Here is a 13,650-nt window from a genome sequence, read left to right on the forward strand (position 1 = left end):
GTTTCCAAAAAATCTCTGAAGCTTCAATATACCTGTGTACATATTATATATAGGATGTTTTTGAGTAGCACGACATAATTTTAAGGGATAAATTTAGATACCAAAATAGGACGAAAATGACAAAAAACGATTTCGCGTTTAAGGTTTCGTTTGTTAATTATAGACGTCTGAATATCTGGTGGAAATCACCAGGAATGAGCCTATTAGTCGCTTGTAGGTACGTAACATTATATGATTCCAGAATTTTCTGGATCTCAGTCAATTTGAGATTCGCGAAGACTCGAGTCTGAGCGACCGATATGAATGTGCCGAGTTGCTGAATAGAGTGGGAGGATGTCTGGTGTTTGTTTCTCCGTCGTGTGACCGTTTTTCTTACTTTACGTCGTTTAGAGGGGCGGCGTGGCCGTCGCGACGCGCTAACGAAAATTTAAAAGCGTTATCAGACAGAACGCTCGCGAGTTCTGAAAGCGGAGACACTCGTTTAAAGAGTGGCTGGGAGTCGTGACAAATTCCTGATTTGCAACTCCATCCCGACGCTCATTTATCCGCGGGACTCTGTAAAATTTAACAGCTGACGAATGGCCCGCATTTCTTAAGATTACGCCTCCTCGCTTCTTTCTAAGGACTCAGGGACCGCGGTGGGAGCCTCGTTTCCGGCGTTGTGCTGCTGTCGGTTAATCTGACCGTAAGAGAACGGAAGTAGAAGTAATACAATGATAAAGATGCGCGGGAAGTTCGGAAATTTGTAGAAACTCTTTTCGTAATTTAAGCTTCAAAATGGAACTTAATCCTTGTAATACTCAGATTATAAGGCATTATTATTCTCTGTAGTATTATATCCCTGTGACAGAGTAACCAGATGGAGAATTAAATCAATAGTACTACCTCGGCCAGAAAGTTTTCAATCAAACCAAACAATATGGAGTTATTTAAAAATATTGCAATTTTTGAAATGTAAAATTCTTGTTATATGAATATGAAACATATGGGAATATTAGATCTATATTGGTGATGCATTCTCTTCATTTTCTTATATTTGAAATCTCCAACAATATTGTGAAACTCGCATCAACGATAGGATATTTCACAAGGGGATGAATTATCCTTTTGGTGTACTGAATGTATAAAACTGTGGCAAAATTTTCACATAAATTAAACATTGTTCAAAATATTGCTTTCAGTTTCTACTTCAAATCTTTATAATCCACGAGCTTGCGATTCCCTTTCTCCTTTTTCCCTTCCTTCCTTCTCTTCTCCCCTTCGCCGACAAGTTTCCGCTGCGGCGTTGGAAATCGAGAAACGTCGGTGGAATCAATGTCAACATGGGTGCGTAGAACGAGGGGTCGATGCAATATGTATTTCGATACATAAATCATAAAGCACTGGTATTAAAACTGCGAGACGGACGCGTGGCGGATAACGTCGTCGAGCGAGAACGACCCCTCTATCGGTGCACGTTTCGAATCCATAGGGGAAAAGGTCGAATCCTAATACAGTATGAAAAACGGAAATGCAACGGGCAGTATTTTCAATCCGGCGACCTTGCGCGTAATGTTTCAGATATCGATTCTTAATATCCGTGCTCGGGAAGCGGAAAACACGATATCGGAGTCGCGAATGGAAATTCCGCGAAACGGTCACTCCTAGGCGGAAAGAAACGTGAGGGACGAGGTTCCTCTTTTCGCGAACGCTTGTGGTAAAAGTAAACCGTGGAAATGTCCATTTTTTTGGTTAAAATTGTACACTGACAAGGAGGGTTTTGTTCCTTAGAAATTTCACTTCAAAGTTTTATCATAAATATAGGCAATGTTCAACGCAGACACTTTGATAGTTGTATGTATGTATATTTCTGATGTTTATATTTGGGGGTACGTAGAAAAAGGTTTCGTATGTGTACTTGGAACTATAGTTGGAACTTTTATTTTAAAGATACCCATTTCGTGTGAAACAATTCGATAGTTCGTTCTCGTGATGTCAACGAGACAACCACTTAATTACTGTTTACCTTCTTGTCCCGAAAGGTTATGAACACATCCTGTCAGACGATAGTCCTTCACTCAAGTCTGTGACTTCTTGAATTCTTTAGACCTCTGTGATTGGAAAGTTACTGAACCCCCAATCCACTCCACAGGGTCTCCAGAGGCCTTATTCCCTCACTTCTGTGTTATGTCCTAAGTACCTTCTACGACTACACCATAGAACAGTAGATCGTTAGGTCGTAGGTCAGGAGTGGAAGGACAAATTTTTAATCCTCCTCTTCTTCTGCTTTTTCTTCAAGGGACTATAGTCCTCCCACCCTTTCTAACAGACGACCCAGGTCCTACTGCCTCGAGAAACAGGATTGCTGTATGAATTTTCTCCTTAGGTATGGCGGGAGAAATTGGAATGTGGGAAGAAATAAAGGGTGTTCTATTGTATCGTGCTGGATCTAGTGCCCAGACCTATACCAATAGGACATCTATTACGTCTTCTTTCACGCTCTAATTTCCCTTACTATATCCAAGGAGGGAATTCGTGCGGCAACTCTGCTGAGGAATAGACAGAAAACGTGTGGAACATAAGACAAGGGTGGAGGCACAAGGTCTCTAGAGATTATAGGGTCAGGGAAGATTAGAAACCTTTTTTTCTAGTAAAAACTTAGAACAAGGGAAGAAGGGTATTGTCTGATTTTTCCTGCTTATCTTTTCACTGTGGCTCTCCCTTCTAATCCATGATACAAAACTATGGAAGGAAGTTGGAAGTATTCTCTTACCCTTCTTTCTAGTTTCCCTTTTTCTAGTGGGGACAAAGAAAGAAGGACTAGGAGCTCGTCCCACAGGGGAGTTCCAAGAGTCTTGACCTCTCCTAACCCACACTCCAAGAGGCTTCTACCTCTACATCCTTGCACTTGACATATTTTTTAAGTATCACGCACTTAATTTAAATTTCCCTAAATTTCGTCATTTTCCAACGACCTACAATTTTATTTCAAGCATTCCATTCGAGGAAAATGTGTTTTACTTTGAAACCCGCTTTACTATTCCAAAATCATTCTATCAGAGAATACACACCACGCTCGCCACCTTAAAAGTTTAATCAAAGCACGGCGCGGAAAGAGAGGGACACGGAAGTTGGCATCAGAATGGACACGCGTTTCGGTACACGAGCGACAGTAGGAAATTAATGTTATGCCAAACGACTCTCGTAAACGTAAAAGGCCACGTTGCACGCGTTAAAATTATATGATAGTGTGCCGTCAGATATACGGGTCGCATACCTATCTCAAGTGTATTATAAATGTGATGCATGCGACTCGCAAAACAAGCAACGCGCATTATTTATGGTGTACTCGACCGAACGCAATGAAAATAAGGCGGCATTAGGGGTCGGGAGCTGAAAGTGAGGCAGGAATAACCCCGTGACGCGTAATCCGACGAAAATTACCATTTAAATTCCGCCTGTACCCTCTCCCGCGGAATGCCGCGCTACACTTCACCATGGGACGTGGGCCCTTGATTAACTGCCTTGAAATCCTTGGTTCGAGGATAATCCGTTGTGTATCTTTTTTTTGTAATTCGCGATGCAGTGTAATTTCGGGAAAAAGTCTGCGGTGTCGCAGCCTCCATATTTCCTTTTTCTGCTATGGGTAATATTAATATAGCACCTCTTTGTGGTATGCTCCTACTCTAAGCTCGTCGCTTCTTGTATCACTTTTTTCGAACTAATTTCATTTTCCCTCGTTTCTCTTTTCCTATAGATTTTTCTCAAGAACGTATGCTCTTTCGTGCTATACATTCGTTAAAAGTTCCAGTTCGCGAGATTATAATAGGAGAACACTGTGCTGGTAATTATGAAAGTGGTGCAAGTCAACAATCTAAAGAAGTGGATTTATCACTTACTGTGTAATGTAAATCGATGCAACATTAAATAAGTGACGAAACCAATTTTTTTAGATGTTTTACTTATTTTTAGACTACTTTTATAATTACTGACTCATGTAGTAGCCAGGAAAAAGGGTGTGCGTATAATCGAAATAAATTGGTGTGCTGTTCGATATAATTCCAGAAGATAAATATGCAGTACGTAAATATTTCGAATAAAAGTCACTGCTGTGGGATTGCAAGTTCTGTAAGGTGACAGAGACAGAGCAGCTTGGATAAAGCGTGGCTATAATAATATATTAGTTGGGGAGGAACCACATGTAGTTCAAGGTCCGTGAGTTGAGGTTTTGAACTTGCCTTCAAACATTTATCCAATCCCAGAACTTGGTAACCATAGTATTTATCAATTCACACAGAAAATTTGAAGATCAGAGAAAATTATGATACATGATACAGATTCGTCACACTTTCGCTTCTTAAAATAATTAATATACGATTCCTTATAAAACAGGTGTATATATTTAAACGAGAAGCCAGTTTTCCTGTTCAGATTACATTAATTACGGAATCAAATTGAAAATTAAATTAACAAAATCTCGTTCAGAACCACTAAAATTTTCAAACGATCCAATTTCACCTGCGATTAATATTTCATTAGAGCGAACATCAATGTTTAGGTTCAGCTAACGCAATTTTATTCCATTGTCGTGAAATTTTCGAAGTACAAAACCCAATTTCGCTTGCGATTTTGGTTCCATGAAAACGGAACCCAACGCTTTCATTAAGTTAATGCGATTACATTTAATATTTCAAAAATATTTAAAGCAACAGACTTAACAATTTCGAGCGGAGTTGAGTAAAAGTGTCGTAATCGTTTTTTACAAAATAACAATCTCTATGCAGCACTGTTTCTCGCCCCGAACGCGAGTAGACGCATCCCCTCTTACACGTGAACTTCCCTCCCAGCTTAATTCGTCGTAATCTCTTTGAAATTTCCAACTCCTAATACTTAGTTTCCGCCGCGACGCACTGCACGAAGAGCTTAACACGTACACACAGCCGAGCTTTCTCGCGAGATCTCCCGGCTACCCAAGAGTTTCCAAAATTCTGACTCATTGTAATTCGTTGGACTCGTTGGAAGCTGCGCCCACACGTTCTTTCGCACGTTTTCAGCGTGGAATACGCGTCTATGAGCAAGGTCCTGCTCGCGGATGTGTAAAATAGCAGAAATTTGAGCAAAATGTACCGGCAGCACGATTTTGTTGCAAATGCACTTAAATTAACGCAAATTTGGCATGCTACGAATGTCGGGAAGGATTAAAATTTGGCAAATTTCGCAAATTCCTGTTGTTCCGCTCTTTTTTCCGCTTATTTTTCTATTTAATATTTGAGAAATGATTTCGTTCTAATTTATTCATTACTGGGATAAGAATTTTAGTAATGAGAGTTGGTGTCGCTAGTTTAAATAATTCTGTATGATCTGCTTTGTTCTTTACATTTGGGAAGTTTATAAAATTATTTAATCGAAAATATAAGATTTTTGTTAAATTTCTATTTCTCGTTGATTAAGAGCTATTTTGGTATTGTTCTTCCTCTTCTGTTCACTCATGGAATTTGAATTAAAAGAACAGTACTTATTGTTAATATTCAGTGAGTGTTTATTTTGTACAGTTCATTTTACTCACACCAGAGCAACACTGTTGAAAGTTTAACTTTCTGCTAGTTAAGTTAAGTCTATAACATCTCACAGAGGAATAAAATTATTCGAGCATAGAAATCCAATTTTTATGCAGTAACACATATTTATGATCGATTCGTCAAAATTGCTAAACAGTCTGCTCTATAAAGACTAAATTCTCAGTAGTAAACTGAGCACAGCTACGAAAGGCTGCATTCAAGTCCCATACGGTGGATGGACGAGTTCTGAGCCATTCGGCTAGGAAATCTGATTTTCGTTACACTGAAGCACCAAAAGCCCGAGTCAGAGCCCCCCTTTATTGCATTTCGAGGCAATAAGTCTCGACAACGTATAACAAAGTGGTGAAACATTTCAAGTCGCATGTTCCAGGGGACACTGAAGGCGAATTTACAAGGCTTTAGATTAATAAGTTCTATCAATCAATTAATAATCTTAGGTTTCAGGTTTTAAAAATAGAATTGATTTTAAGTAATAGTTCTATACTTGTACTTATTGTTAGACAGCTTTTAGTGCAGACATTTTCAGTAGAATAAGTAAATTCAGTATAAACAGCGCTCAAATTAGGGTTTCCTATGTACCAATAAGAGACGCACTTCAATAGTGTTGTAGAAATTCTGAAACTTTTCTTGCACGCATGCATTTCACAATAATTCATACGAAATCATTACATCACATATTCTGCCTTTAATCCTGCCCCATTTGAAGTTTCACAGGGAATCTCGTCAATTTCTTAAAATCTCAGAAGCACGTCCACCTGGAGAAGATTTATGACCGTCATAAAATGCCTTCCCCTCCCTCCTCCCCATGAAATAGAGTAAATTTTATTTAAAATCTTTGTGAAACGAGGACACCGTGTCTATGGGATACCCAACACTACATATTCATGTTTCTATATTATTCTATCCAGTAAATGTACACTTCGTCTATGCTTCTCCATTCTACTACAGCAGAGCCTTCCACCAGTTCAAAACAGTTTCTCAAAAATGAACAGGCACCTGACAATTAATTTGCATTATAACACAAGGCCTCACAATATTCAGTCAACAAAAACAACGCACTAAAACCCTGCAAGCCCACATTAGAAGATAACACACCTCCACCTTTCAAGCCCCCACACAATTGCAAATCATCCATGCACGTGCATATCTGCCTCCATCGAAAGACGCTTGAAACAAGGCCAAGCATCTCAACCGAATTAACGCGGCTCGCGAGGACGCTGCACCGTTGCGCAAGAGAAATAATGCAACCTGGTTTTATCTGCATACGCGATCGTTTAATCGAGCGAGTGAGTCAGCCACGACGGAGCGGTTATGGCTGATAAAAACTGTCGAACCAGTAGTATCGTGTCTCGGGGCGATACGATTATTGAAATTACGGGTGAACGTGGGTGGACGACGTTCATCCAAATTTATGGCGGATTCCCGTCGACTCGCTGGATTACGAATGCACATTTTACAGGGTGAACTCGAACGAGATCCGCGTGTGCACACGCGTCCGCGCGTGGACGCGTCCCGTGAAATATTTTCGCGAGCGCGCGCCAAACGTCGGATGAATGGGGGGCAGAGAGGGAGCCTGGCCGAATGAAATACACCAGCGTGTTACGAAAATTGTTGCGATAATTTTTGCTGTAATTAACGCACACCAACGCGCGCGTGAGAACCTGCGCCGCGCGGGCAGACCGTGTTCATATTACGCGGACCATGTAATTGCAATTGCACCGCGTTTTCCAGACGATCTTTTTAATACGAAAACACGCGAGTTGGTGTTTACGCGCGGATCTGTCTTTGCTAACGTCGCATTTGTGGACGCTGTTGACGAGGCATCAATTTTATTCGAGAGTTATCTTTGGGAAACTGTTGCTTGTCCCAGTCATTGTGTGGCGATGGTATCGTTTTGGGAATGGCTGCGTTGGTTTTGCATTTTTTTACTGGCGACGGGGGATGGCTGTGGGTGAGACCTGGGTCGGGTTGCATGCTCGATGGGAGAGCTGCTGGTGGACTTCTGGTTGTACTGGGTGTTCGTGAAATTGGGAGGAAGATTTTTGTTTTGTTTATGCTTTAGGGTATTTGTGCTGCTGGGAGTGTGACTATCGCGTGTTGCTCTTGAAAATCAAATTCACTGTATTCGGTATAATGTAGTTAATAGATACTGAGAGTATTGGTGGAGGACAACTACATTACAAAAGGGTAAATTGATATATAACTTGAGAGTATTCTTGAAAATAGATATTATAGAAATTCTTGAGTGGACACATATCTAGTTTTATAAAATATAGGCTAGGAAAACGTTTGGCAGTTTCAAGAAAATTCCAAAATAAAAAATTGGTAATAGTTTAATATAAAGATATTACCTTCGTTTTTCAGTCTATCCACCTTTGAATTGAATAGCCATGCATATTTCTGATAAAAAGTATTTTTATATCACCAAAAAATAATATTTCTCTTTATTTTAGTTTAGTCTTTTCAAAACCTGTCATTTCACGAATGCACTCATACCCCCATCTGTGACTTGTAATAAAATTACTTGTTTTTAATGGACATTTTATCATTGAACCTTCATCATTCCTGAATGATATCACTGAATTGAATGTAGGCTAGGAGTGCATATATGTAGGTACTATGTATGTACTAAAAAACATGATCTCTTTTAAAAGAGGTGCAATGATTTCGAAACTTGTATCAGTTTTACATATTAGGGAAAACAAGTTTTTTTCAGTAATATATTTTGATTAGTACGCTTCACGTGTCTTACATAATATTATACAAGACACGGATTCAAAGACGATCTGTCTTCGAGTTATAAAATAAATATGTTTTTATTGGTCATGGAAGGTGATCGATATGTCTTCCACCTATTTGAATGCACGCAACTCGGTGGGTTTCTTTGTTTGGAGTGTCGTCGACTCGGAAACACGAAACGGAGGGATTTCTTTTTATTTTTCTCTGACAATCCTGAATTTACTGTGTCGATTCATCTAAATGCAAAATAATAGCAAACATATCTATCATTCAGTTCTTCTTTATAGAGAGAAGCTATAAAAGAATCGCTTTATAATGTGAAATGAATCGATTCCTCGAAGTTGTTCCGTTTCCTTTGATCGTGTCAGAAATTTGTTGGCACTCCATACAGGTATACTATTTCTTTAATATTTGAACCACCAAGTCAGGCCAAAATAAATACTGTATCTAATATTTTTCTTCCAAGAGTAGTGTTATGTACAACTTCAAAGGAAATATTTCTTACTTCAGAAAATTATTTTATTTTTTTAAAATTCTATTATTTTCATTTCTGTCAAAAGAAATGTCCCTAATTTTATCCCTACTTGTGAGTAAGCTTTGACAGCTGCATCACGTTAAAAAATAATAGGCATGAGTCATCAGCAACGAGATTCAAAAAAGCAGAAAATGGTACAGTTTAGACTATACTGTACACTAAAGTGTATGTTGAAAAAGGCGAAAATAGGTCTCTTTTTGAGAGTGCTCAATTGTTCACTTGCTATGCACAAAAAATATTCTATCGTCTCCAAACATTGAAATCCTCTCGAATATCCCACTCTGTGGTAGCAACTAAAGTAAATCTCTTTTTCATTTGCTGCACGGCAATTTAAAAAGCTGCATTTTCAGCGAAGCAAGTCCACGTCCAAGGGAATATAAGCTATTATAATATTAATCGCACGTTGAAAATCATTTCATACCCCGATGGTTATTTATTACGAGGACTAATTGACGCGTGGAAATAGGGAGTTAATGCACGGTCAGTCAACAGGGCTGCGCCCGTGATTTCATCATTTTCACTTGTAGCCTCTCATTTCTGTCGAAACATCGAATTCATTGGTCGGAAACGCGCGAACGTATTATCTACAAAAATAATTTCAATTGCTCCCGGTATCGCGTCGCGCCGTCATGAAACGAATCGTCGACGCGAGATAAATATATTCCGTCTGTTAACGACAGCCGCTGCCGCCCGCGTGCGCACATTTCGCGCATAAACGGGACCAAGTAACGCGATATTTATTATTCAATTAACATATATCTACGCTGCCGGCGAATTGCTCGTTGATTCCCGCTCGAAGACATTAAACCACACAAATCACCCGCGATCGCGTGACGTCCTGGATGCACTTGCTGAAATCGCTTCTAGTAATTTATTGCGATCGTTGAAATCTGGGGATTTCATCACAGAGAAGTATCTGTGTGGATACTTGAAACAAACTAGCATTCTAAATTATCGAGAGCGCCAAGAGAAACTAATGAATGCATGAAAAAATGAAATGTAACGTCAAAGAGTATTTTTAAGGAATTCAGAAGCTAATTAACTCAAGAAGAAAAGAAATGAAACGTCAAAGAGTATTTTTAAGTAACTAAAAGTTAAAAATTTTGAGGAGTAAATCTACGTACGTGTCAAAGGAAGACAAAAGTGAAGAATGATGAAATTGTGCTTGAGGCTCGGTCTCCGAGTTACTAATTGTTGAGAAAGCGCCTAAAGCGCGTGAAATGTGTCTGACGTGGAGGCTTATTCTACTGACACTACTGCATGTGACTCGGTTATTATATGATGGCAGTAGAATGAGTCCCTAAGTCAGACACAAGTTCAGGCACAGTTTAGGGGTATCTGTAGCAATTAATAACTTGGAAACAAAGCTCCAAATACAATTACATCATACCGCAATTGCGTAATTAATTTTCGTCTTATTTTGGCATGAGCCCTTTATATTCCTGCCACCTACTGTCGGTCACTCTGTATATCTTAAGACTCAAATTTAGGTCTTACAAAGGTACAATGAATTTCGAGGAATGATAAGCGACATATATCAACATTTCCTAAAATGTATGACGAAAGTTTTACTGAAGTCAAAGTTCTAGGAAAACACGGATTCCAAAGGTGCATCCAATTTACGACCCATTGCGACACGTGGGAACTACTGTTCACGTTTTATCTTAATAACTTGAGTCGTCTTCTAATCGTACGTGGAAAACACGTAGTACACTTTAAACGACTATTTAGCGCTTAATGTCGCAGCATTAGTGGTATTAACCGCTGTAGATACGCGGGAAGAAGAGACAGTAACCGCGGGATCACGTTGTTTATGCATCAATTACGCATCCGCTGCTTTATAAGGAATTGAAGCTTCCTTGACGAGTGCAAACGTAGTTACAATGTATCGCAAAGTGTCACTGGTGCTACTCGGTGTTTCCGTGCTTTGTACGGATTCCATACGTGTACCGAGTAATGTTTATTTTTTAATTTTCACAGTACTTACATTCTTTTAACTTTATATACAGTATTTGGTCGGTGTCAGACCGATGTCTGTCCTAAAATAAGACGAAATGTACATACTTACAAAACTTTATCTTGAAAATTATTCTTAACTGCCATTCGTAGTATTGTTCTTCCTCAAGTTCATTTAACCAAAAACGACCACAATACGCTCGTTAACTATTTAAGTCTCACTTCTGAAATCTCATCCCACCACAGAAACACATTCATAGACTTTCCTCCAGTACATAACACTTAAAACTTGAAACTACGTCGACCCCACTGACTCTCAACATTTGAAAACATCATCCCCCAAAGAAATCCACGATTGCACTCGAACTTCTCAACTCGGAACGAAAATCAAGCGACAGCAGTAACAGAATTCGCGACACGAATCCTCGGTCCATTGACATTCACGAATGATCACACATGCTGGCAAGCTCGCAGCACTCGAACGCATTAAACATTCCCTCTGATTTGAATGTTGTACAGGCGATTATCGAGGAAGAATCGGCCCCGAGTCAGCACGATCCCCAGGCTCGCCAGAATCCAGGATTATTGGTGGAGAGAAGGCCGCCATAGAGAAATATCCATTTGTGGTTAGTATAATGTGCGATCGATCTTCACAGTCGATTTGGCATTTGGAAAATCGTGGCCTACCTTTCTTACTCTATCTGTCTCTCTCTGTCCTCCCCTCTGCCTCTGTCCCCCTAGGTCTCGCTGCAGAACAATGGCACGTTTTTCGGCCACGATGTCGAGCATTTCTGCGGTGGCGGTATCGTCGGGGAAAAGTGGATAATAACGTCAGCGCAGTGCGCTCTCAGGCAAGATTAATATATCGCTTTGCCAGCCGAGCGAGACTGGTTTGCGTGCATGATTGCACGCGCCAACTTCCCTCATTCATGCGTTTTTCTTCGACGACACGGTCTGTTACAGCATACGCTCGAAAGGGTTCCACGTGAGAGCTGGCACCCCTCATTATCACGAGAACGGCGACATCTATGAGGTTCAGAGCGTCGCGATTCATCCCGCCTTTAATAAATTCAATTATGACTTCGACGCTGGACTCGTTCAGGTAAAATGAGAACTGCGGACGCGGTCATGTGTCTTTCGATAAATCCTAGAGTCATGTTGGTACCATGGTGATGGAGTTAAATTATGCTTTCTATAGAGCGGCGCTATTCTGAGCGTAGAGCGAAAGTATGGATTGAAAGGTTGGTGATTGTAGGCTAGGAAAGAAGGTCTTTGAATTTGTGTACGTGAAGAAATAATTTTCTGGGTATCGTAGATCTGGTGTGAGTGATACTAAGGGATAATGCAGAGTTTGTGAATTTTATAAAAAGAGTTAAGTCTTGTTTGGTTGTTCATTAGCTACTGATTGCTTTTGGGAAACTTAATGTTATTGATACTATGCTCATTTTACCTCTACCCCAGAAGCAAGCCAATTTTTAAAAGTACCTGCTAACCTGTATATTATGGTTCACAATTCCTTCAACATTAATTTAGCATCAACCCTCATGAATCAAAGAGAAAAACTTCCCCTTTGCACTCAGTGTAACAAAAGTCTATTCCAGCTTTCTAGGAGCATCAAATTCGACAAAACGAAACAACCGATTAAATTGCCAAACGTGCACTCGAAGGTTCGGGACGGGTCAAAGGTCCGAGTGTTCGGTTGGGGTGCATCTAAGGTAAGAACGATATCAAAAACGTAGTAAAACGTTGCGTCATAGAACTGGATTTTGCAAGCGAGGCTGTTTAGTTATTAGGTCCTGTCTCAGAGGAACTTTTATGCAGCACGATGCAGAAAATTAATAACGAGGAGTGCCAGAGAGTCAGCGAGGGTGACATATTAACGCCCAGAATGTTTTGTGCCTTATCAGACACGACTAGTGCCTGCGTAGGGGATTCTGGTTCACCCCTCGTTTCCAACGACACCCTCTTCGGTGAGTTTTAAACACCGTCACCCTCTTCATTAATAATTCCGTGGCTATATCGAACGCGACCTTTTTTACCGATTATCTTCGCGAGATAATTTTGAGGGAATATTGTGGCAATTTTAATTGGCAAATATTCTGTGCTTTTCTTGAGACCCAATAGATAGAATTTGTTTGTTTAACATCCATAATAGAGGATGTTTAAAATGCAAGACTGATGCAATTTTGCTTTGAAACCACAAATACTGCATCTCGTCTATATTCAGTCCTAATACAATTTTCTATAGTCATATACATTGTATAACACCCGAGAGTTTATTGTTGTAATTACCAGGTATCAACAAAGATATGATTTTATTTTGTAGGCGTAGCATCGTGGAGTCGGTCTTGCGCTTTCAAGTACCCCACAGCGTACACTGCAATAGCGGAAGTGAAAGACTGGATCACTGAAGTGACTGGAATAGCTTGATCCCTCGAGTACCATGACATAATACGATCCAGGCCATGTACGATACATTACAAATTATTCAGAGCATGTTCTGCTGCAATTTTGTACTGCATCCCTTGCAATCCTCAGAAAGCATCCTGAGTTACATTACAAACCCATATATTTGTATTATTTTGTACATAGAAACGATATTAAACAAAAATGACAAACCTTAGCTGTCAAAAACGCGTTTTAGCTTCGAGTTCAATCTACTGTCCCTTCCTTCGCTGTCAAATTTGAGTTTCTCTCTGAAGTCGTGAAGTATAGAACCAAAAGTATAGAGAACACCATCAATAAAATAACGGGGTCGGAGAAATGAGAAACGGAAAGTCTAACGTAGCAACTCTTCGGTGTTCCTTTTTACACTCATAGTGAGAAGTTGGTAACAAGGAGGGTGAAAACTGCACACGATGA

The 13,650-nt window shown here is 39.9% G+C and overlaps 1 protein-coding gene across 1 annotated transcript; it reads left to right on the top strand.

Moving 5' to 3' along the window:
- The first annotated feature begins 11,234 nt into the window (after positions 1-11,234).
- Positions 11,235-13,224, top strand: LOC143177315 (trypsin-7). Its single transcript, XM_076375185.1, has 7 exons — positions 11,235-11,250; positions 11,308-11,414; positions 11,530-11,639; positions 11,752-11,890; positions 12,390-12,503; positions 12,575-12,758; positions 13,115-13,224. Exons 1-7 carry the CDS (start codon positions 11,235-11,237, stop codon positions 13,216-13,218), a joined length of 774 nt encoding a protein of 257 aa, XP_076231300.1. The 3' UTR covers positions 13,219-13,224.
- The last annotated feature ends 426 nt before the right edge of the window (positions 13,225-13,650 follow it).

The sequence above is a fragment of the Calliopsis andreniformis genome, chromosome 3 (genome assembly GCF_051401765.1).
Source record: "Calliopsis andreniformis isolate RMS-2024a chromosome 3, iyCalAndr_principal, whole genome shotgun sequence".
NCBI lineage: Eukaryota > Metazoa > Arthropoda > Insecta > Hymenoptera > Andrenidae > Calliopsis > Calliopsis andreniformis.

Excerpts from the sequence above, each read along its gene's own strand:
- LOC143177315 (XM_076375185.1), top strand. Across the intron at positions 11,891-12,389 it reads TCGACGCTGGACTCGTTCAG|CTTTCTAGGAGCATCAAATT; the intron begins GTAAAATGAGAA and ends AGTCTATTCCAG. Across the intron at positions 12,759-13,114 it reads TTCCAACGACACCCTCTTCG|GCGTAGCATCGTGGAGTCGG; the intron begins GTGAGTTTTAAA and ends TTTATTTTGTAG.